General features: G+C 37.8%; 2 protein-coding genes across 3 annotated transcripts in view; both read right to left on the bottom strand.

The window, feature by feature from the left end:
* LOC114294485 (pentatricopeptide (PPR) repeat-containing protein) overlaps nucleotides 1-13,539 on the bottom strand; it is a 33,420-nt gene extending 19,881 nt beyond the window's left edge. For both annotated transcript variants that reach the window (XM_082894075.1, XM_028238617.2), the window contains exon 1: nucleotides 10,911-13,539. In XM_082894075.1, coding sequence (XP_082750201.1) covers nucleotides 11,264-13,495 — 2,232 coding nt within the window. In that variant the 5' untranslated portion in view covers nucleotides 13,496-13,539 and the 3' untranslated portion in view covers nucleotides 10,911-11,263. The remainder of the gene's footprint in view (nucleotides 1-10,910) is intronic.
* Nucleotides 2,377-5,860, bottom strand: LOC145802001 (uncharacterized). The gene is made up of 4 exons (XM_082894070.1): nucleotides 3,595-5,860; nucleotides 3,469-3,525; nucleotides 3,305-3,394; nucleotides 2,377-3,218 (listed from the first exon to the last, which is right to left on the bottom strand). Exons 1-4 carry the CDS (start codon nucleotides 5,849-5,851, stop codon nucleotides 2,491-2,493), a joined length of 3,132 nt encoding a protein of 1,043 aa, XP_082750196.1. The 5' UTR covers nucleotides 5,852-5,860; the 3' UTR covers nucleotides 2,377-2,490.
* Nucleotides 13,540-24,762: the final 11,223 nt, after the last annotated feature.

Genomic DNA, 24,762 nt, shown 5'->3' with positions numbered 1-24,762 from the left:
TGTAATTGCTGGATTAGAATTGGCATTACAAATTCCTATTGAAGAACTCTTAATTTATGGAGATTCGGAACTGGTGGTAAAGCAACTCCGTGGAGAATACATTGTTAAGAAAACAAGTCTCATCCCGTATCATGAAAGGGCTGATCAATTGCTTTCGCAATTTAGAAAAACACATATTTTCCATGTGAAGAGAAGAACAAATGCTCGAGCTGATTCACTTGCAAGTTTGGCTGCATCACTCACCCTACCAGATAGCAAAACAATTACTATCACAGTAGGTGAAAGAAGGGTGTTACAACCTTTAAAAGAGGTTTCTGACTTGGTTCCAATCTTGGTTGTCACCACGAAAGGAGAAAACGAGGAGGATTGGCGGGAACCATTCATAACTTACCTCCAACATGGTAGGCTACCTGAAGATAAAGTAAAAAGAATTGAAGTGAGACGCAGGGCTACCAAATTCGTCCTGTGGAAAGATGGAACGTTATACAAAAGGTCTTTAGATGGAATGTTCATGCGGTGTATAGCCAAGGAGTGTATTCAAGAGGTAATGGCAGAAATACATGCAGGTGTATGTGGGGCACACCAAAGTGGTCCTAAATTACATATGCAGCTAAAACGGTTGGGATACTATTGGCCGACTATGATTGCAGATTGCATAAATTATGCTCGAAGATGCCAAGTCTGCCAATTTCATGGGAACTTTCTCCACCAACCCCCAGAGCCTTTACATTTAACAACTTGTTCTTGGCCATTTGCAGCATGGGGTATGGACATTATTGGTCCTTTTGTACCTCCATCTTCAGCAGGATATCGATACATCCTAGCTGCAACTGACTATTTTTCAAAATGGGCAGAGGCTGTGGCTTTAAAGGATATAAAAAGCACAGTTGTCTCCGAGTTCATCCGAACCCATATCATTTACAGGTTTGGGATTCCAGAAAGTATCATCATGGATAATGGACAGCCATTCAGGAGTGATGCTTTGAACAAGTTATTTGCCAAGTACAAAATCAAAAACAACCATTCATCAAGATATCATGCACCTGCCAATGGTTTGGCAGAAGCTTTCAACAAGACATTGTGCAAAATTCTTAAGAAGATGGTGGATAAGAACAAAAAAGCTTGGCACGAAAAGTTACAAGAAGCTTTGTGGGCTTATCGAACTTCGCACAGAACTCCTACTCAAGCAACCCCTTATTCGTTGGTTTTTGGAGGAGAAGCAGTGTTACCACTTGAGGTTCAAATACCATCATTACGAGTGGCAATACAAGAATCCTTAACAGAAGATGAAAGTGCAAGAGTGAGGTTGGCTGAGCTGGAGACCCTGGATGAAAGAAGGTTGTATGCTCAACAGAACTTGGAAATCTACCAACAAAGGATGGCAAATGCATTCAATAAAAGAGTGAGGCTTCGTTCCTTTAAAAAGGGGGACTTGGTACTAATGGTTAGAACACCCATAGTAGTCTCACGAAGAACCAAAGGAAAGCTTGAGCCCAAATGGGAAGGACCTTATGTGATTGAGAAGGTTTATTCTAATGGGGCCTATTTGTTGATAACGATGGATGGTGACAGAATCATTCCCCCAACCAATGCAAGGTTCTTGAAGAGATATTACCCTTAAGAAAGCCTGCTAGGTTGAAAACCCGAAAGGGCGGCCTAGGCAAAAGTTAGGGCAAAAAAAAAAAAAAAAAAAAAAAAAACCACCAACGGTATTGTATGTGGTTAAACTGCTAAAATACCTCACCGAAATCTAAGGTGGTAAAACATTGGATACTCCTGGCCCGCAAGAGTATAAACTGTGCACTGCCAAACAAAAGTCAAAAACCACCAACGGTATTGTATGTGGTTAAACTGCTAAAATACCTCACCGAAATCTAAGGTGGTAAAACATTGGATACTCCTGGCCCGCAAGAGTATAAACTGTGCACGGCCAAACAAAAGTCAAAAACCACCAACGGTATTGTATGTGGTTAAACTGCTAAAATACCTCACCGAAATCTAAGGTGGTAAAACACTGGATACTCCTGGCCCGCAAGAGTATAAACTGTGCACGGCCAAACAAAAGTCAAATACCACCAACGGTATTGTATGTGGTTAAACTGCTAAAATACCTCACCGAAATCTAAGGTGATAAAACATTGGATACTCTTGGCCCGCAAGAGTATAAACTGTGCACGGCCAAACAAAAGTCAAATACCACCAACGGTATTGTATGTGGTTAAACTGCTAAAATACCTCACCGAAATCTAAGGTGATAAAACATTGGATACTCCTGGCCCGCAAGAGTATAAACTGTGTACGGCCAAAATAAGACAAATAAATGTATTGTATTGAGAAATTTCATATAACAAGTAAATCTTTTGTGTACGGCTAAAATAAGACAAATCAATGTATTGTATTGAGAAATTTCGAATAACAAATAAATCCATCACTGAGCGAAATTTCATAAATACATTATGTTCGGATGAATAAAAAATAATAAAAGTGCATTCATTCATTAAGAGAAGCCTTAGCCCTTTCAAAAGCACGTTCCACAACACTATGTTGTCCATTCTTCTTCTTGTGTTGGCTCAAAACATTCAGAGCAGTTTGCACGTCTTCTTCTGATTTAGAAACACTCTCGGAAGCCTGTGCAAAATCACACATAAAGGATGCATGTTCCGCTTGGGTGGATGACAATTCCTCTTCAAGTTGTTTGAGTAACTCTTTGGTTTGAATAATCCTTTGATTAAGATCCGCAATCTGCTCATCCGACTTGATAATTGAAGCAGACAACTGTTCATGTTCGCCAGAAACTTTGTCAAAATGAAGCTTCTTCTCACAATATTGGGCCTCAAATTCTGCAGTAGACAAGTTTGAAGAGTCTGCAAGTTGGGTTTTCAAAGCAAAGCACCCAAGAAATATCTTCACCTTCTCATAAAAGGAGATGAAGTCTACACCCAAACTCTTTAAAATCATGAAAACGTTGTTTGCTACAGCAATCATGCCATTAACATCCGTCATTGATTGGAGAGAAATAGTAAGACCTTTCTGAATATGGGTGGCTGCTTCGTTAGAGGAAGTTCCCAAAAGAAGGCCAGATGAAGCAAAGGGTGCTTCAAGTTTGTCAAATAATTTGTTAACCCCATTTGCTTCAAGTAAGTCTGCAAGAATTTGGGCTTCTTCCGAGGTATCAGAATCAATTTCGTCTGTCTCTTCCAATGTGTCAGAAGTACTTTCTGTGCAAATAGAAAGAGATACTCAATGAAAACATAGAAGGTAAAAACAATATATATATATATATATATATATGAATGAAGTATACCTTGGTGTACAGCTGGAAGAGACTTAGGTGGAGGAGGAGACAAGTTGTGATTCCCACAAGTGGACCATGGATTTTGCAATGTGGCATGATCTAAAGAGAAAAGAATTCCTTGAGTATCTATACATGATGAAATAAAATAAGGTACAAAGAATAAATAAGAATACCCTTAAAGGTAGCCAATGGCATATGCGAGGCAGCTGGGGAAGTCCGAGGCGCAGTGCCTAAGAAAATGAAAGGTATTAAAAATAAAAAAAATAAAATAAAATAAAATAAAATAAAAAAAACTATACCTTTCTCCAATAGCTTGGATGGCTCGTTTGAAGGAGAAGAAAAAGCTACATTTGCTGAAGGCGATTTACTCATCTTAGTCGGTGTGCCATCTAAAAGAGGGGTGTAGTCATAAAACTCATCTTCACTCTCGCTACTTCCATTGAGAGAACAATCAAAAGATTTGGTAGGAGAAGGAATTTCAACACTCTTAATGCGAATACGACCCAAGGCAGTTAATTCATACCCATCTCCCTCAAAGAGTTCTTGAATCATATTCTCATCTTTATCTTCAAGAAAAGAGTACAAGTATGTGCGAAATTGATCCATTGGGGTTTTTGTCGCTACGGTGGGTTGGGAAGTTCCTGTGCAATCACTGATAGACATAGTCTCTGGAAAAAGCTTTGCGAGACAGGCAAATTGAGGGCCAGAATCTACTTGCTCAAAGCTAAATCTCATTTTAAATTGAGAATTACACATATCTTCGAAAAGATGAAGGAGATCTGAAACCGAGTAACTTGACCGAGAAGGAGCAATAAGTGGTCGACTATTATCCATTCTTTGAGGTGATGATGCTTCCAGAACAGTAGGTGAAGATGATGACCTAGCTCTAGAGTAAGAAGGATTCTTCGTCTTTCGGTTTTTAATTGGCATATCCAGTTTTCTCTTGCGTGAAGATTTCGGCTGGGAATGAGTAACATATTGGAGCACGGTAAAGGAAGTTCCCAACCACCAATTGGCATAAGGCATGGTTACGTGAGAAGTAGATCGGGAGCCTGGTAACTCCAATGAGACTTTTGTACCGCAGCGTAGCATATGGCGCCAGTTGTAATAAAATTTAGACCACTCAGAGGGCCGCCGACAAGATACATTAAGCGGTATAGGGCATGCTTGAGAAAACCCAAATTGACGACCGTATCGGTTAGGGGAGTACGGTTCAGAAATGAAATTAAATCCCATTTTAAAAGTTAAAATCCCTTGCCTCAAAGATATAAGATATCCAAGGTGGAAAGGTGATATCCTTTCAGAGTCGACCAGAATGCCTGAAGGTTCACTTTCATGAGTAAGAGCCCTAAACTGACACTCCGTACGATAAGTTAGGAGAGAGTCCACAAATGGAAATTTATCAGTAAAAAACTGGGCAGCCGATTGGTTTCCAATAAACCCAAGATATGGCATGAAATGAATATCAGGAATCGGACAAATCGACTGAGGATCCCCATGAGAGTAAGTCTTGACAAAATATAGTGAAATCCATCCAAAAAGGTAATGTAAAGGACCCTGAATATTTTCCTTCCCAGGTGAAGATGATGATGCCATTTTGCCAAGACAATGATAGAGGTATGCAAGGACGGGGATGGCCAGGCTAAATAAGGTTCCACCTGCCATTTTGGTGGCTACATGAAAGGTCGTCGGACGAATCTCTCCGGAAGAGTGAGGGAAGACAAATCCGCTAAGCCAGCTCGCCAAAAAACCAGAAAGATACACATCATCAGGGATCCTGTCTTTTCGTTGAAAACCATTAATTGAAGTTGGGGATTCGTCAATGAATTTGAAAGTCCAGTGGTTAAACTTCTTGGATTGACAAGAGCTGGCATAAATGTTGAAAAGCCCACGGCACGCCTTGGATGTCTGGGACGAATATAAAATGTCATTGGAGGGGGTGAACTCTTCATAAAACTCGCCACAAATGGGGAGCCCGCTAATGCGATGAAGGTCCCATAGAGAGATCCCAAGTTCACCGTAAATGGTGTGGAAAGTGTTGGTGTCGGGTGACCATCGCTCTAAGAATCCTTTGAGGAGGGAGACATTCCTGGCATAAGCAAATTGGGATACATAGATTGCAGCATAAATCCCACACTTCTTCAAAATAGGGGCAAATGTGGAAAGAACGTCGTTCAACCAAAAAATCCATATAGGGGATTGCAAATGGGTAGAAATGCCACGGACATTAAAGGAATTATCCCACTTTAGTTTTTCATGCTTCATTCTCTTAAGAAGAGTATTAAATTCGGAGCAGTGAAGGTCTTCAGAAAATGGACGAAGGATTGAGACAGGGAATGAACCAATTGATTTGGAGTGCCCTTTCTCGAGAATCTCACAGCAGTTTCGAATTCCTGTATAGATCAAGTCTTCGGAAGCTGTATGTAAAGGGATGTAAGGGTCCAACTCCGCAGGTGACAATAAAGCAGTGATAGGTTTGTGCCGAATTATTTTCGGACCAGATTTATCCAGTACATCCCTCTCGTCACGTCGAAGATATTCAAGGGTCTTGTCCATGCTTCCTAAATAAAACATATATATATATATATATAAAATAAAATAAAAAATGGTTAGTGAAGGCAAAATGTCATAATATAAAGAGATTAACAAAAGCCCCTTGGCCAAGAACTCAATTCATTGGGGTGACGGACATGTTCACTGCCAAGGACCCAATCCGTTGGGGTGACGGACACGTTCACTGCCAAGGACTCAATCCGTTGGGGTGACGGACACGTTCACTGCCAAGGACCCAATCCGTTGGGGTGACGGACACGTTCACTGCCAAGGACCCAATCCGTTGGGGTGACGGACACGTTCACTGCCAAGGACCCAATCCGTTGGGGTGACGGACACGTTCACTGCCAAGGACTCAATCCGTTGGGGTGACGGACACGTTCACTGCCAAGGACTCAAGCCGTTGGGGTGACGGACACATTCACTGCCAAGGACTCAAGCCGTTGGGGTGACGGACACATTCACTGCCAAGGATTTAAGCCGTTGGGGTGAAAGGACACAATCACTGTCAAGAATTTAAGCCACTCATTGCCATTAGGTTGGAAAGAGCAATGATACCTGCAAACAGACTCTGACTTCTTGCGTGTTGCCTGCAAAAGAGATAAAAAGACATGAAATAATTGTTAACCGAAAAAAAAAAAAAAAAAAAAAGAAAAAAGAGAAAAGAAAAAAGAAAAAAGTCATCATGATTCATGCAATTAAAATTCACTTGCACGAATCACGAGGGGCAAGGTTGATTTGACTTTTAACAAAAAAATAATCCAATTGTACAAAGGGCTGCTACTAATACAATATAAAATAAAAGGTAGCAGGCTTAAAAAATTCAATTTTCAAAAAAAAAAAAAAAAAAAAAAAAAAAAAAAAAAAGGGTCTGTTCATATTTGGGTTTAGCAAAATCTGCTGTTAAAAAAGTATAGCAGGTTTTTTCTTTAAACAAGAAAAGTCGTTTGGGCTCATAGTTAAAAAAAAACAATTCGATTTAAAAAAAAAAAAAAAAAAAAAAAAAAAAAAAAAAAAAAAACAAAAAGAAGAAGTCTGTTCATATTTGGGTTTAGCAACATCTGCTAAATAAACAAATATTTGGGATAGTTTAGTTGGGCTAAATAAACAGAGTATATTCAAACAAGAAAACTCTGTGTGTCCTCTTCAAGAAACCGAACAAATCAACAGAACCCATGCTTTCTTAATTGGGGCCTTTGAACATATATTAAATTGAGGCCTTTAAAATATGTTGATGACAAGAATCTGGGATAGTTTGGCTACCCACTACAATGGAGAAGGAAAATACCTAGCTGATTAAGCATCCCAAAACCATTTGGGCCACGTGGGCTCAACCATCTATGACTTGTAACCTCCTGATATTACATGGGTTGTGACTGTAGAAAAACATGATATCCAAACAGTTTGAAACTTTGTCTACAAAAAAAAAAAAAAAAAAAAAAAAAAAAAAAAAAAAAAAAAAAACTGCTAAATAGTTTGAAATTTTTGAAATCCTTTGTTGGCCTATTTAGATTCATGGTCTAAAAAAAAAAAAAAAAAAAAAAAAACAGGGGTTCTGTGACTCAGATTTTGTAACTCAACAATAAGTAGGTTGCTAGATGCCATGACCAAGTCACTAAACTTGTTCAGATTTTTATGTTTTTTTTGGTCCTTAAACAAGCAACTCTTCTTAAGCAAAAAAATACATGCTGTTAAAAAAAAAGGAAGCAACAAATAGGGAAGTATACCGGATTGAAAGGAATTTGAAGGATTTCTTTTGGCACCTTCTTTAAAGTACAAGAAGAACAGCTTTTGTTGGAAAGAAAAAAAAAAAAAAGTTGCTGGAAATTTTCTGGAAGCAAGAAAAATTTGCTGAAAAAAATCTGTAGGGGAAAAAAGGGCTGCAGGGAAAAAATATCTGAAAAGGAGAAATATAAAGGAAAAGTCTTGCTTAAGAAAAGAGGTAGTGGTCTCCTAAAATACTTCAAAGAAGCAAGAGTTTATGTAGGATTTGAAATACTAAGTAAGAGTTTGTATAGGATTAGAAATCTTACCAATACCAATTCCAAACTCCTAAAATATATATATATATATATATATATTGTAAAAAAAATCCAAAAAAAATAATAAGTGGCAAGTTGAAGGCCCAAAAAAAAAAAAAAAACAGAAAAGGCCCAATTAAAAATAGTGGCCTAGAAAAGAAAAGGCCCAATTAAAATGAAAAGTCCATGATGGTCTAGAAAAATCCATGATGACCTAGAAAAAAAATCTGCTGTAAAAAAAATGGTGGCAAGTTGGAGAAAAGGCCCAATTTTTTAAAAAAATGGTGACCTAGAAAAAAAAAAAAAAAAGAAAAAAAAGTGTCCATGATGATTTAGAAAAATCCATGATGGCCTAGAAAACAATCTACTGCAAAAAAAAAAAAAAAAAAAAAAAAAAAAAGGCAAATTGGAGGCCCACAAAGGGAAATGTCCAATTAAATCTTGGACCTTACTCATGACCCTTTAAAAAAAAAAAAAAAAAAAAAAAAAAAAAAAAAAATCAAGTCCACAAAAAGGACCCATGCAACAAAAGTAAAAAGGGCTCATGAAAAAGCCGTAAAAAAAAAAAAAAAAAAAAAAAAAAAAAGAAAGAAGAAAGGGGGCTAGGGACGAAAGCGAAGAAATAATCCCATCCAAGACCTAAAGATCATCCACATAAAAGTGCCAAATTGTCGTGACTCGCACAGTTAAGAAAATTCACTTGTGCAAGTCACGAGGGGCATTTGTTGGCACATAAATTTTAAACCAAATTTATGTTGAAATTTCAAATACAGTCAATCACACACATAGAGCCTACGATAAGATTGTTGTAGGCAATCACTTCCCAAAATGATTAACTTGCTCCGTTGAAGTGTATAAATTAAACAACGTCGTATCTTAACGACGTTATTCAAGATGCTCAAATGACACGTGGAGCCTACGAAAGTTGACACCTGTAGAGCCTACAGCAAAGACACCACACAGGATGAAACCCCAAAGATCAATTCGGTTAATCAGATATACGATTAATCAGATAGTGCTATTATTCAAAATTTAAATAGCGTTATCATTCAATTTGAAATTCAAATATCATTCAATTTGAAATTCAAAATGAAGATGAAGCGTTCCTATCACCTGATGGCCCTCCATAAATATGAGGACCATCACACAAGACCGGGGGATTGGAGGATCAGAAGTGAAAAAGATCAGAGAGAGAGAGAAAGAAGTTGAGAGCTAAACAAATCGTTACAAGAAAGAAGAAGAGAAGGCTAGAGAATTCAAGAACCTACGCTAATGGCGATGAATAGGTAAAGGGTTCCAAACCCAAACTGTATTTTGTATTCGAGGGTTCAAAACCCATAATAATCGTAATAAAATATTTTCTTTTTTTAAAATTGTCTTTTTTTGTTTATTTTGTTCTTCATTAATCAGAGGTTTCATTTTGCATAAAATGTGTAATTAACGATCTGAAATACAGATCGGAAATAAGAACCTGCTATTCAAATAATCAACACTGTTTAGTCAAAAAGACTAAACAGTGGACATTTGTAACATAAAATTTTGAAATGTGTTGAAACACTTCATGTTTTAAAATTTGTGTCTACACGGCCTGTTACGCACCGTTACATAACGGTTCCGAACTGTTTCTTTCGAAAAAACACACAAAAAAAAGCTAAAAATGGTGGAAGAGGGATAGAGAGAAGAGAGAAGATAAAGAGAGAAGATAAAGGAGCAAGAGATAGAGAGAGAAAATGGAAGATGAAGAACATATTATTGATTTGTTGAAACTGTAAGACCTATGCTATTCTATTCAGCTACTATCACTCAACCATTTTGTTTGTGCGTGTTTATCTATATATTTTTTGATGATGACAATAATAATAATCATAATAATAATAATAATAATAATAATAATAATAATAATAATAATAATAAATGTGGTCATTATCTATTTGGTTTGGTTAAAATATGTATATATATATATATATATATTTAGGCTCTTAATTATTCTTTTACTTTTGTCATTATTTATTTTATATATAATAGTTAGTGATGAATTTTTTGTATAATATAAAGTCATTAACTATTAAAATAAAATATAAAAATTTTAGTTTATAGTGATTTAAAAATATAAAATATATTGGATCATACTTAAAAATTTATAAAAATTGATCAATATTTATTTTAAATCCAATAAATATGATCATGGAAAAAAAATATGCATATCGGTAAGTTTTTTTTAAATTGTGCTAAAAATAAAAAAATTCACTATTCCGGTTACTGCAACCGTTACGCTACGGCCTTTACACTCCGCAACCGCAACCGCGCCACCGCCACTGTTACCGCCACCGCAACCGCTTTTTAGAACCTTGCTTGAACCCCATACTTACTCTTAACTATGGCGTGCCATAATGAATTTTTCTCAATGAAAAATCCCCATATCCATTTTCCAAGAAGTGCAATACTCCTAGTCACAATGTTTCCAATAAGGAGACCTTCTCCTTGGGAAAAGAACCTACCCCCCAATCACTAAATGTCCCTTATTACCCTCACCCTTTCCATCCCAAAAGAAATTGCTCATCATCTTTTCAATTTCTTTGCAATTCTAACCAGAATTTTGAACAAAGACAGATAGTAAATAGGAATGTTACCCAAAACCGATTGCACCAAAGTATATCTACTCCCCCTAGACAACAAAGCTCTTTTCCACCCCTCCAATTGATCTAGTTAAAAAGTCAGAATATACTGAGAAAGTAATAACCCACCTTTTCAATTGATACCCTAGTGTATGAAGTTCACAAAATTTGCTCATTCAATCATTTAACCACAGGGAAATAATGAACGGTGTTTTAATTTACAGAACTCCCTCTAATGTCATATGTTTCGTATCCTTATGATTCTGTTGATACTTATATACCCTAACCCAACCAAGAGAATCAGGTCCTCCAAACACTCAATGTCTTGATCAATGAAATTTGAGTGTTTGTCCAAGCTTCAAGCGACAGCACCGAAACAAATCTAACACAAATAGGTGTAATAGTTTACAGGAATTAGACTCTTACCTTGTCACATAATAATCCATCATCAATTATCTTCTTCATTTTTCAAGCATACATGCCCACCCCTCAAGTTACCTGATAAGCAGTTCAGAAAGCTTTCTAATGGATAGAATTTCTCATAGCAGCTCCTTTGACATGCAGGTCTTGTTTGGACAAACCATATAAATCAGGTTTTATTGTCATAGTAATGTTCCTAGGAAGTAGTGTTGCAAAAACACTAGCCCCTTACAGCTGCCATAGAAAATGGATCCACTTTCTCAAGTGAAAAGGCTATGTCTATTTCATGGTGCCACTTGAGTGATTCAAAGATTTGTCTCAGTGCCATCCGCAACAGCTTTAAACAACAGACAAAACCATCACCAGAAATCACCACATGAACATGTTCCATCTTTAAACAAATGGTACCGAACAGAATCTCTTACAAGAATCTCTCTCTGGGTGATCTTCGAAATGAATTTAGTTGCATTGTGGCAGTCCCCACATACTCTGAGGTTTTTGACCACTCGTATGGGCAAGCCACAAGGAATAAAAATCAACCCAAAGGCAATAGCAAGCTTCTCACTGTGGTGGTTAAGCATTCTTATCTTCTCTGACATCTCAACATCATGGAGAACAGAACTCATATCAGGCACATAACCCTCCTCTATCATTTTACAGTACAACTTCTCTAACTTAGCGTAGATCTGATCTGAATATGGACTTGACCTGTCATCAGCAGAGAAAATGTGTACTCTGCTCTTGTATTTAATCCAACTGCATCCCGGTTCCTTTCTTATGCCCGTATCTCTTAGTCGTCTTCTTAACTGAGCCACCTCATCCCATTTCCCTTTAGCAGCATACATGCTTGAGAGCAAGACATAGCTAGCTGGGTTTTGTGGTTCTAGTTCTAGTAGAGATTCTGCTGCCCATTTCCCAATTTCCATGTTACCATGAACTCTACATGAACTCAGCAAGGTAGCCCAACCAATCGCATCAGGTTTACAAGGCATCTTAAATACAAAATTTTTTGCTTCTTCTAACCTCCCGGCTCTGCTGAAAAGATCAATCATGCAAGTGTAGTGATCTTGTATTGCAATGATGCCGTGTTGTTCTACCATTAGATCAAAATACTTGCATCCTTTCTCAACTAGTCCTGCCCTACTGCAAGCTAAAAGAACCCCAATGAAAGTTACTCCATCAGGTTGTAGACCATTGGCCAGCATTTTTTCAAATAAATCAATTGTTTCATTGGCTTTTCCAAACTGGGCATACCCAGAAACCAGTGCAGTCCAAGAGATTTCATCCCTAAAGTTCATCTCATTGAACAGGCGATGGGACTCTTCTATGCTTCCACATTTACCATACAGTGTAATAAGTGCATTAGAAACTGTAACAAAGGAAATCAAGCCAGAAACTAGTGCTCGACCATGAAATTGGGCACCCTCTTCTAAACTTGCAAGATTTGCACATGAGCTAATGACACTTCCTAGAGTAAACTCATCTGGGTCAATCCCATTTCTTTGCATTTCGCAAAAGATCCGAACAGCTTCTTCACTGTACCCATTCTGGCCATAGCCCACCACCATTGCCGTCCAGGACACAATATTTTTGCAGGTCATCCTCTTAAAAACTGTTTCTGCATATTTTATACTTCTGCACTTAGAATACATGTCAACAAGGGCACTACCAACAAACACATTATGCATATAATCGGTCCTAATTATATATGCATGGATTTGCTTGCCTTCTTTTGAGGCCAAAAGAACCCCACAAGCTGTCAAGATGCTTCCGAAAGTAAACTGATCAATAGCCAAGCCTTCAGTTCTCATTTTCCTAAACATATCAACTGCTTCTCTCTCCATTCCATTCTGTGTAAGTCCTGTAATCATTGTTGTCCACGAAATTGAATCTTTTTCATGCATACAACAAAATAAATGCTTCGAGTCTTCAACCATCCCGCACCTCAAAAAACCCATAATCATAGTATTATGCATTACCAAATTCCTCTCTGGCAATTCATCAAAAACCCGCTTCGCATCAAAAATCAACCCTGCTTTCGAGTACATATCAACCAAGGGACTACGCACAAAAACATAAGACTCAAAACCAAATTTCACAATCTGACCATGAATTTGCCTACCCAAATCAATACAACCCCCATTTGACGACAAGACAAGCATTGTCGAGAACGTAATTCGAGTCAAATTAATGGATCCATCTCTCAACATAAATCTATATAGCTTCACTGACTCATAACATGACCTCTGACAAGCATAACCGGAAATAATCAAGTTCCAAGAAACCCCATCTCGGCGTGGCATTCGACTGAAGATCTCTTGCATTTCAAGAATTCGACCGAACTTCAAGTAAGCCGAGAGGACGGTGTTCCATGAGAAGAGGTTTGGTTGAGGAATTTGATCGAACACATGTCGTGCATAGGTTAAATTGCGTAATTTAGCATATGTGTTGATGAGATTGTTCCATAGAAAAGTCTCTGGATGTGTAACAGTCTTGAGAATGAGGCAATGAAGCTTCTTTGCTTGGATTTGGTTATGGGCTTCGCAGCAGAGTTTGAGTAACGAACAGTAGTAGTTAGAGGTAGAAGACATAATAATTATTCACAACTGTAATTCGGCGGGAACAAGTTAAACGCGTCTCTCTAGTATTGGGTATGTTCAACCTCACGTGATCGGTCACGTGCTCTGGATAGTCATTCAGCATGTTATTACAATGTTAAATATCAGAACATTATTAAATTACTATAGTGTCGTTTGGTAACACTTACGTTTTCAATTTTTAATTTATATTTATAAAAATTTAAAAAATTTAAATAAAAACTTGTTTGGTAAATTTTTTATATATAAATCAATGGTCTTAGTTTATAAGTTTGACCAAAAAATGTAAATTCAAAAAATGAGGTTACATTTTGAGTTTTTCTTTTTTTTACCACCCAACACTAGCCACCACCTGGCCACCATTTTCCACCACCGTCTTCCGCCACCACCACCCACCCCCCACCACCACCCACCACCCACTCGCCACCACCACCCACCCCTCGCCACCACCACCAAGACCCACCCGTCACCACTCACCACCAACCACTACCATCCACCGCTCGCTACCACCACCACTTACTAGCCGTCTGCCACCACCATCCACCATCCGTCACCACCAGCCACCTACCATCCACTCACAACCACCACCATCTTCCGTCGCCACCACCCACCACCACCACCCACCTGCCACCACCACCCGCCGCCACCACCACCACCACCCACCACCCGCCACCGTCACCCACCCACCCACCACCACCACCACCCGCCACCACCACCCACTCGCCACCCACCACCCAGCGTCACCACTTTCCACCACCGTCTTCCGCCGCCACCACCCGTTACTTGCTACCACTTTCCACCTCCATCTTCCGCCACCACCACTCACCCACCCACCACTTGCCACCACTTTCCGCCACCGTCTTCTGCCACCATCACCTACCACCTACCACCATTTTCCACCACCGTCTTCCGCCACCACCACCCGCCATCATTTTCCACCACCGTCTTCCGTCGCCACCACTCGTCTCCACCCGCCACCATTTGCCATTTCTCACTCTTTTTTATATTTTTAAATTTGTTTAAACATTTTGTCTAAACCAAATGCGTTTTTAATTTATGTTTTTTTTAAAATAAACAAAAACCAATTTATAAAATTTTTGTAAATATAAACTGAAAACGTAAATGTTACCAAACAAACCCTATGCGTTTTTTAATTTTTAATTTTTAGATGGGACAATGCATTTTGTTTATTTATTTATTAATGAATCATACGAAAACGAAGTTCACCGAATTATTATAAGGGTGGTGATTCATCCCCCGAAAATGGGGGAGCCCGAATCCCCCTAATTTCCATTTCAGGTAAAAAAAAAAAAAAAAGGGAAAAAAGAAAGAAAAAAAGAAAACAGTTTCCAAAATTGGAAATTAGGGGGATTAGGGGGCAACTTTTTAGGGATACAAATCATTTCCCTTATTATAATAAGGAAAAGTTTGACAAATTACACAATACTCACTTCTTTAGAGATGGTGTAAGTGGTGTGTAATTTGTTCATTTTGATGGATGATACATTCAAATGTAGGTGAATTAGTGCACCTCTACATTTTTATTTTTTCTTTTATTTAATTTAAATTTAAATTTAATAAAAAAAGTAATCAAAAATTATTTTTAATAATTTTATCAAATGTTCATCAAATCAAAAGAGAGTCATTATTTTCATAAGATTGATAACTCATCAAATCTTTTATCAAATTCAAAAAGATGAAACATTAGAGATTTTTTTTTTCTTTTTTTCCAGCAAATTTGATGAAAAGAAAATTTTAGGATAAAAGGAGAATTTTTAAAAATATTTTGATGAAAATTTGATAAAAAAATTTGAAATAATTTATATCAAATCAAACTTTTTACACAAATTTAAAATCAAATTAAATTAATTAATTAATTAATTAATGGTTGGAGATACTCTTATACATTAATTTTTTGTTTTATATTTATGTCTATGTAGTATTATTGGTGCATATAATTTCATTTGCATATATCTATTCTTATATAAACCATACAATTCACTATATTTTCTCATACAATTTTGATTTTTAAAAATAACCACAATGCTATTAGAATTTCCTTAAATATTTAGGTTTGCCTAGCAATAACTTTCAGGGAAATTTTACTTGCACATCATTAGTTATCTCAGTACACGCCATGTCATTATTGGCTCAGTTCACACTATATTCAAATTAAAAGTTTTGATTTTTTCTCAATATAACATACCATGTTTTAGATAATATATGTTGGAAATTGGATCGAATTTGACCCGACCCATAACCTATGGAGCGTCCACAAGGATTGTAGATAATTCACACGATTTATAATATAAAATAATTAAGAGAATTATCTAAAGAGGTGTTTGAGTTGTTGTAGGAAACTATAACTCCACATCTATCAACAGAGACTCTTTATATCCAACGTAGACAAAATAGTAATACATATTATTGGTGTGTGATTTTACCCAAAAAATCTCTACAAAAAATATTTCTCTATGTTCTTTCCTCCCAGGTTACCATCATTGAACCTAGGAATTTGGAGTGTATATATAATATTGAGAAACTCTCTAGTAACTTCTCAATTGGGCAGTTTAGTTTGCAGCACGGCTGATGTCAGTGCACTGCGTGTGCCTGATGCCAGCAGCACGCAAGGTGCGCGTGCCATGTGGCGCATGTGGAAGCACATGGGCCTGTCACATGTGTGAACCTGCAGCAGCAATGCGTGATCATGATTCTCGAGGCGCATGTAGATGTATATATGGATGTATGTATGTATTGTATGTATGTATGGATGGACGGAGGTGATGTTGGTAGTTTTTGGTGCACATGTTTGTTTATTTATTTTGTATTGCTAGAGGTAGACCCTACAAATGTATTGGTGAAGTGGCATCCCCAAATTATTTACATTTTTATTAGAATAATTGTATTATGATTCTTTTGGGTTGTAATTATTTATTCTTTTTTGATGTATTTTTTCGTAGTCATGTAAGGGATCTGTTTCACTGTCACCAATATATTCAAAGGTTGCCTTAACATACTGCATCATATTACCAACAAGGCTTCAAGTGGAGTCTGCAAAATTGTATGGCATATTTTTGGACTCATATATATTATGCGTGATTTAATGTTGTGGAATTAAGAGATGTTTTTGCCTCTTAAATAATTTTATTCAAAATTAATTGGGTATCATATCTTAGCTTACATTGAGGGAGATGATTATAAGCCTAGCGAAATTTTTGATCTCTCTATGTAAATGGAAATATTGTATGACGATTATGTTTTTGGAAATAAAATTTTTAAAAGTGTACTAATGTCAAATCATGTGCAGTCAATGTAGTGAAATGGCCTCTAAGAATGCTGTTATTGACCTCACCAAGGGATGGAATCCAATAATTTCTTAATGAATAGGAAGTCATAGAAAAATTGACCACCCTTAAGATCCGATCTGAAGAGAGGACCACTGCCCAATATTGTCGAGACACAGAGACCCATTAGAATTGGATCAAGAGTGATTGATGCGAGGGCTATACTATGTTTAGTAGCATGCACAATGAGCTCACAAGGGAGTTTGAGACAAACCCCATTCCTCATGACATGGAATCAACTAAATATATTACCTATGGGACCATACTTGCAACAAGTTGAATGCTCTTATTTTGAAATTTGAGCAACTTGGGCTTGAAGTGGAGTGCCTGAGGTCATATCGCAACACTGTCCTTGTCACCCAAGCAGGGCAACATCAAGCATTTAGGCCTAAGCGCAACGAACAAGGAAAACGTGGTAGTGCAACTGGTAACCTTGGTCCTAAGAAAGGTAATATGGGGAAGCGCTGTCGAGGCAAGCGCGCTGGAAATAAAAACAAGACCAAAGTCAAGTCCTATAACTGTGGGATACAAAGAATATAGACCTTTTACTTTACTCTTTAAATACTTGTGTTTGTTTATATGTATCATAAGCAACTCGCCACATAGTCAAATTAAGAGTTGAGTTCGTGGATTACAAAAAGATACATGTGGGCAAGCTGTACGTTACTTTGGGTAATGGAACTTGAGAGGATGTCCTTGGAGTTGGTTCTTGTTAACTCAAGACGCGTCCGGGGCGCACTTTGCTCCTCCATGATGTGCTTTATACACTTGGTTTCTAAAGTAATATTTTATCAGTTATTGCTTTGCTAGGATTTAGTTTTAGTGGTAGTCAATAAGGGCTTGTATGGACAAGAGTTTCTTTCTAATGGTTTATTTACGCTAGATTTGGATTTTTCCTCATATTCTTATGTGTCTTGTGATAATGATACATTAAAATTTTTTAATTGGCATGCTAGACTTGGTCATATAGGAAAGGATAGAATGACTAGACTAGCTAAAAAAGGCCTTATTGGGTCATCTTGCTAATGTAAATCTTCTTGTGTGTGAGCCTTGTTTGGTAGGAAAGGCCTATAAGAAGTCTTTTGGAGAGGCGCCTAGGACTTTATATCCTCTAGAGTTAGTCCACTCTGACATTTGTGGACCTATAAATGTAAAGGCATACCATAGCACTTCTTATTTCCTTAAATTTGTTAGTGACTATTCATGGTTCAATTATGTCTATTTGATCTCATATTGCTTTGAAGCATTAGATTGCTTCAAGTGCTTTATTGCACTATTTGAGAATTAGACAAACAGTAAATTGAGCATCCTTTGAACGAATCAAGGGCATGAATATTTATCACATCATTTCTAGGGACTGTGTGAGGAAAATGGGATATGCACAATTCCAGACACTTCGCAACAAAATAGTGTAGCGGAGAGACGAAATTGTATTTGCTTGAAATGGTTAGGTTGATGATAGCGCAAGTCAACCTCCCTATGTCTTTTGGGGGGGATGCTCTTATGACTACTGCCTACATCCTTAATTGTGTGCCTTCAAAGTCAGTTCCAACGACTCCATATGAATTATGGAAATACGCAAACCTGATTTGGAGCATTTGCAGCCTTAGAGTTACGCGGGTTTTGTTCACAGTACTTCTCATAAGCATGGAAAGTTAGGCCCTAGAGCAAATAAACAAGTGTTTGTTAGATACTCAAAATGCTAAAAGGTTATGTAAAGTATAGTGAACATCCTTACAGTGGAATGATTGAAAATGAGTCGCGAGATGTCAATTTTATTGAGAGTGAATTTTCTAGTATTGGTGAAGTAAAGAAAGATCTTGTGCTATTTGAGTGGCGGGAGTCTGAGAAAGTCACACAATCTTTTGGCAAAGGTGAAGAATTAGAGACTCATCTAGAAATCGCCAAAGATAATGGGTAGGAATGGCAACAGGGCGGGGCGGGGCCGGGGATGACCCTCCCTGTCCCCGATCCCCAAAGAATAAAAAGTCCCCGTCCCCGGCCCCGATCCTCGACGGGGAAGGCATCATCTCCCCCACCCCCGCCCCCTAACGGGGATTGGGTTTCCCCGACCCCGATAAATCCCCGACAAACCTGTTCACAAACACACATACACAGACCTGTTCACAACTAAAACATAGATCTGTTCAACCAAAAAATAATAATAATAATCTGTATATGTATATGGAATCAACAACAACAACATCATTTTCATCAAGAACATCATCAACAGCAACATCATAAAACAAAAAATAAAAATAAATAAAAATAAAAATAAAGACAGACAGACAGACGGTGGCGGAGGGAGAAGGAGGCCAGAGAGAGGATCTGAGTAGCGGAGAGAGGATCTGCTCAAATCGAAGTGGTGGAGAGAGGATCTGTTCAAATCTGCCATGGCGGAGGGAGGATGAGGCAAGAGGCGACAGTTCAGCGGTGGCCTAGAGGAGGAGGAAGCGACGGATGAGAGGGAGGAGGGGGCGATGAAAGGCGACGGAGGAGGAGGAGGAGGAGGAGGCGGTGAGCAGGAGCAACGACGCCATCGCCGACTGTGTGCGTAGAGAAGAAAGAGAGTGAGAGACTGCCATCTGCGTGCGTAGAGAAGAAAGAAAGAGAGAGAGAGAGAGTCAGTGAGTGAGAGAGAAGCTGTGTGAGTGAATTGAGTTTGTTTTTTGGGTTTGGTTTATACATGGATATATAAAGAGTATGACAGTAATATCACTTCGGGAAAGATACGGGGACAGAGCCGGGCTGGGTCCGGGGCTGTGAAGGTTATCCCCATCCCCGGCCCGAAATACTTCGAGGATTTAATTTCAAATACCATCCCCGTCCCCACGAGGGTATTTTTCGGGAAAAAACCATTCTGATCGGGGTCGGGGGGTCAGGTCCCCGTCGAGCCGGGTTCAAATTGTCATCCCTAATAATGGGAGTGATTTATCTTCTAATGGTAGTGTTTCACTAGAAAATGACTCAATAAGGATCCCAGTTATGTAGAGGTAAACGTGGAATCATTCCTCATCATCTTATGAGATTGAGAGGAAATCTTTCATGTGTTCTCTATTGGATCTTGATGAGCCTACTTTCTATAAGGAAGTGTTAGTTTCACCGAATGCTAGTGAGTGGATAGCTGCTATGAATGATGAAATGAGTTTTATGGCTCAAAACCAAGTTTGGGAGTTGGTTGACTTTCCACCTAGGCGCAAGACCATTGGCAACAAGTGGATCTTAAAAGTTAAGCTCAAGGTTGATGGTCCAAAAGTCTGTCTTATAGCGAAGGGTTGTACCCAAAGAGAGGGTATAGACATTCTCCCTGGTGGTGAGATTTGCCTTCATTTGCCTAATTCTAGCTATTATCGCAAATTTAGATTTTAAACTTTTCCAAATGCATGTTATAAATCAATGGAGAACTGGATGAGAAGATCTATAGGGATCAACCAGTAGGCTTTGAGGTCAATGGACAAGAGCACAAAGCATCTCATCTTGAACATTCCATTTATGGCCTAACACAATTGTCTAGACAATAGTATTTCAGATTCCATAAAAGCCATTGTTTCAACTAGGTTTGAAATGATAGAGGAAGACCATTGTATCGTTATATATTGACGACATCTTGTTAGTTAGAAATGACATGAACATGATTGTCGCCACTCAGGAGTAGTTGTCCTCCATTTTTTAAATGAAGGGCATGGGAGAGGCAAATTATGTGCTCGGAGTTAAGATCTTGAGAGATCGCTCTAAGACGCTTCTTGGTTTGCCTCAAGAACTTACATTAAGAGGATTTTGAAATGGTTTCGTATGCATTATTCCAAAACCACTGACACTCCAATTGAGAAGGGACGTATTCTGAGCATTAACTTTTGCCCTAAGAATAGATGAGAAAAAGAAACAAATGGCAAAGGTTCCCTATGCAAGTGCAGTTGGTAGTCTGATGTACGCTATGATGTGTACTCGATCGGACATATGTTTTGCAGTGGGAGTGGTCAGTTGTTACTAGAGTAACCCAAGACCTATTCATTGGCAAGCAGTGAAGAGGATTTTTGCTATCTTCATGGGATGATAGATCTCATTATTTGCTATTAGGGTGGAGATTTGAGGCTAAAAGGATAAAGTGACGTAGGCTAGGCTACTAATAAAAATCAGTGCAAGTCTACCACTGGTTGTTCATTTCTACTTAGTGGAGCAAGTATTTCTTGGTGTAGTAAGAAGCAATCATACGTTGCTTGGTCAGCAGCTGTACAAGAGGCTGTTTGGTTGAGGAGATTCTTACAGCTCCTTGGGATCACAACTCTTATAAATGAAGCCGTAATGATCTATATTGACAGTATGGAAACTTTGGCATATTCTAAGGGTCCCAAGTATCAAGGTAGAACCAAACACATCGACATTCAATTTCACTTTATTCGAGATGTGGTTGCACGATGAGAGGTAGTCCTACAACATATCTCCACTAGCAGGATAGTGGCTAATCTACTTAAAAAAGCCATTACTAGAGATGTTTTCCAAACTCATGTTAGGAGTTTATGACTTCGTAGGATTTGATGTATTTTTGGATACCTCATTGACTTTGTTGCATATTTTTATGAGTATCTTATGCATAATTATTTATTCATGTGATTTTATGGCATAATTGATACTATTAGCACACATTGTATATGATGTCACCAGGCTTAGATCAGCATTCTCACACTAATGATCACCCTAGCACTTGTGGAACGAGCAGGATGAGACATTAATTATCTTAGCACTTAGAGAGTGAGCGAGGTAAATGTTTTGTAACTTGAGAAATAAACAAAATTAATTTATGTCGCTTTAGCATTGGCTAAGATGAGATTTTAAAAAGTCAAACATGAAGTTATCCACAACTTCATGAAGCCTGAATATAGCCGAATGTGAGGTCTTAAATAGGCATTTGATGAGCAAATATGCTAAGAAACTTAGGTTAGGCACTTGTATAACAACTAGACTAAGATTCGTATGGCGTTAGAGAGTGAAAGACCCAATTTAGTGAGAACCCCGCCATATCATACATATCATATTGTATGTGCTACCATCGACCACTTAAGGGGGCGGCTAGATGGATCACTACTCTAGTTGTATGTGAGCCCTGTTAGGCCAATAATAGGCCTACTCTATACCCTTGAACCTAGAACTATGCCATGAAGTGATGACTTGATGTCGTTACTTTAGCATGTCATCCAAAGGTCATGATGAATACGATCCAAAGGACTATGTTTAGGAAAACGGTCAAGTTTGAGTGAATTGACATGAGTGGCTAGGGAAGATTGTTAGAAATCATACCCTTGTATTGTAGCTCATTGCCCAAGCGATTGTGTCGGATTTGAGATCATGATATAATCATGAGTACAAATACAGTGTTGAGGTCAAGCATGTTTATGAGTTATGACTCGCGAGGGGTTTAAAATGTTTGATTTGGTATGATCCAGTAAATCTGGGGTGTAGACAAGATATTTTAAGTGATGTGCTATGTTAGTTAATGGTGGTTTAATATAACACTCCTACCTTTATACTTTCTCGTTAGGTGGCATGCTCTATTTTTCCGTATGAGGAGTGGATTGAATAAGAGATTCAGAAATGATAGTTGTGAATGTAACCAATGATGTGGACGAGTGGGAGATGTTGAAAACTGGGTCAGATTTGACCCGACCCATAACCTATGGAGCATCCACATGGGTTGTAGATAATTCACATGATTTATAATATAAGATAATTATCTAAAAAGGTGTTTGAGTTGTTACGGGAGACTATAACTCCACTTCTATCAGCAGAGATTCTTTATGTATCTGATATAGAGAAAATAATAATACGTATTATTGGTGTGTGAGTTTACCCGAAAAATCTCTGCAAAAAATATTTCTCTCCATGTTCTTCCCTTTTAGGTCACCATCGTTGAACATAGAAATTTGGAGTTAGTAGCTTCTCAATTGACAAAGGGTTTTACAGACGAGACTCGTAATTCAAGTATTCCAATCCAAACCGTTTCCGCTTGAGGTAATATGATTGCCCGTATCTTTTTCCTTCAATATCAAATTGCTCTCTTCTCCAACAAACCACAACCAACCACCGCTACCACAACCAACCACCACTACCTCCCCAACTGCCTCCCTTTCTCGTCGCAACCCTCTCATTGCCCTTACGCAACTTGCTAGAGAAAAAGAGAGAAATTACCTTTACTTTAAGGGGTTAAAAATTAAAATTAAGTAGAATATTATTAGGGGTAACTCATACTTGGTTGCTTATAAGGGTGTTCACGGGTCGGTCTGGCTTGGATATGCCGCTAGTTTGTCATCTGAACCGAACCCATCGGTTTAGAGAAGTGGTCAACTATTAGCAACCGAATAGCTGTTCAAAATCAACCAAATGAAAAGATTTGGATTGGCAGTCGGTAGTCGATTTCAAACATCCAACAGAGAAAAAAATTATAAAAAATTAAAATTAAATTTAAGAATAAGAAATTTCTTTTTAAATTGAAGAACAATAACTTAAATCATATATTTATATAAACACACACATACATATATACATACATACAGATCTTTGAGATAACAAAATGATGGAGAGACAAGACACACACACACACACAAAAAGATAAAGAAAAAATGAGAGAAAATTTGAGAAAAGTATGAAAACGGGGCTTCCCACCGTCGCTTATCAACGCTGCCACCATCGATCATGACAACCACAGTTGCGATCACCACTATCAATCATCCTTGCCATCTGCACATCGAAGAGATGGAAGGGAAGAGGAAGAAACAAGTATAAGGAAGAAAGTATTTGTATCTCAATGGGAGAGAAGAAAATGCGATAAAATAATAGAATAGATTCAGATTGAAGAGAAAAAGAGTGGGTCTCTTTAATTTTTTGAACTTCTTAGGGTCTATGGTTTATGTAAGAGAGAGAGAGAGAGAGAGAGAGAGAGAGAGAGAGAGAGAGAGAGACTGACTGAATGTTTACATGGGAAGTGAGAGGTGTGAGATAAAGAGAAGTTTGAAAGAGTAAAAATTCTTTATGAATTGATAAGATCAAGAAAAGATAAAATAAACCATATTGGATAAAAATACAGTTGTCATGTCTGGAAAATATAAAAGAATCTTTATTGTATCTTTATGAGATATAGCTATGATGCATAGACACAGCTTTAATTGATAGGCACCACTTAAATAATGTTCGAACGGTTCGGTTTGAATGAATATTTCAAATTCATAATCGCCACTCAACTCGGAACTTGAATTTTTCAAACAATTTAAACTATAGTCGACCGTTACAATTTTTTAAACTGACTGAAAATGGGTCGGGTCAGTCGGGACGGATGATTTGAACAGGTTGGTCGGATCTTTGCACACCTCTAGTTGCTCATACGTTGTAACCTTCTTGTTTGAAGATAGGTACTTGTGTTTATTTATTTTTTTGTGTTTATTGGTTACACTTTCTTTTTTGTTTTTGTTTTTGTTTTTTTGTTTTGTTTTGTTTTTTTTTTATTTTTGTTTTTGTTTTTGTTTTTTTTTTGGTTTTTTTTTTTTTTTTTTGAGGAAGAATGATAACTTCATTAATAAGAAAAAAATACAATTCATTGACCAGAGATGACACCAAACAAGATAAGCCTAAAAGTAAAACACTATCAAACCTACACACTCTAGCCAGAAATGATGAGTCAAGAAAATTCAGAGAAAGCTTCACGAAAACAATGAGAGTCAAACCCATCTATGAGTACCTGCATAATGGCCACATAAAAACAAAAGTTCATATCTCGAAGATCAAGTCACCAATGAAGAACACCACCTGAGGGCGATTCGAAAAAGGCTTGGTTTTTATCCAACTATCTTCTATACCGTTCTCTCTTTTTTGTTTTTTCTGATCATTGTCTTAAGAGGATTGATTAGAAGAATCATTGATTTTAGATTG

The sequence above is a fragment of the Camellia sinensis genome, chromosome 11 (assembly GCF_055761805.1).
Source record: "Camellia sinensis isolate YWXY chromosome 11, ASM5576180v1, whole genome shotgun sequence".
NCBI classification, from domain to species: Eukaryota; Viridiplantae; Streptophyta; class Magnoliopsida; order Ericales; family Theaceae; genus Camellia; species Camellia sinensis.
This window is presented reverse-complemented; position numbering and strand designations above follow the sequence as displayed.

Coding starts and splice junctions, on each gene's coding strand:
- LOC145802001 (XM_082894070.1), bottom strand. CDS start 5,851: ATGGACAAGACCCTTGAATATCTTCGACGTGACGAGAGGGATGTACTG. Junction 3,395..3,468: donor GCCATTGGCTACCTTTAAGG/GTATTCTTATTT, acceptor TTTTCTCTTTAG/ATCATGCCACATTGCAAAAT. Junction 3,219..3,304: donor TCTTCCAGCTGTACACCAAG/GTATACTTCATT, acceptor CTATTTGCACAG/AAAGTACTTCTGACACATTG.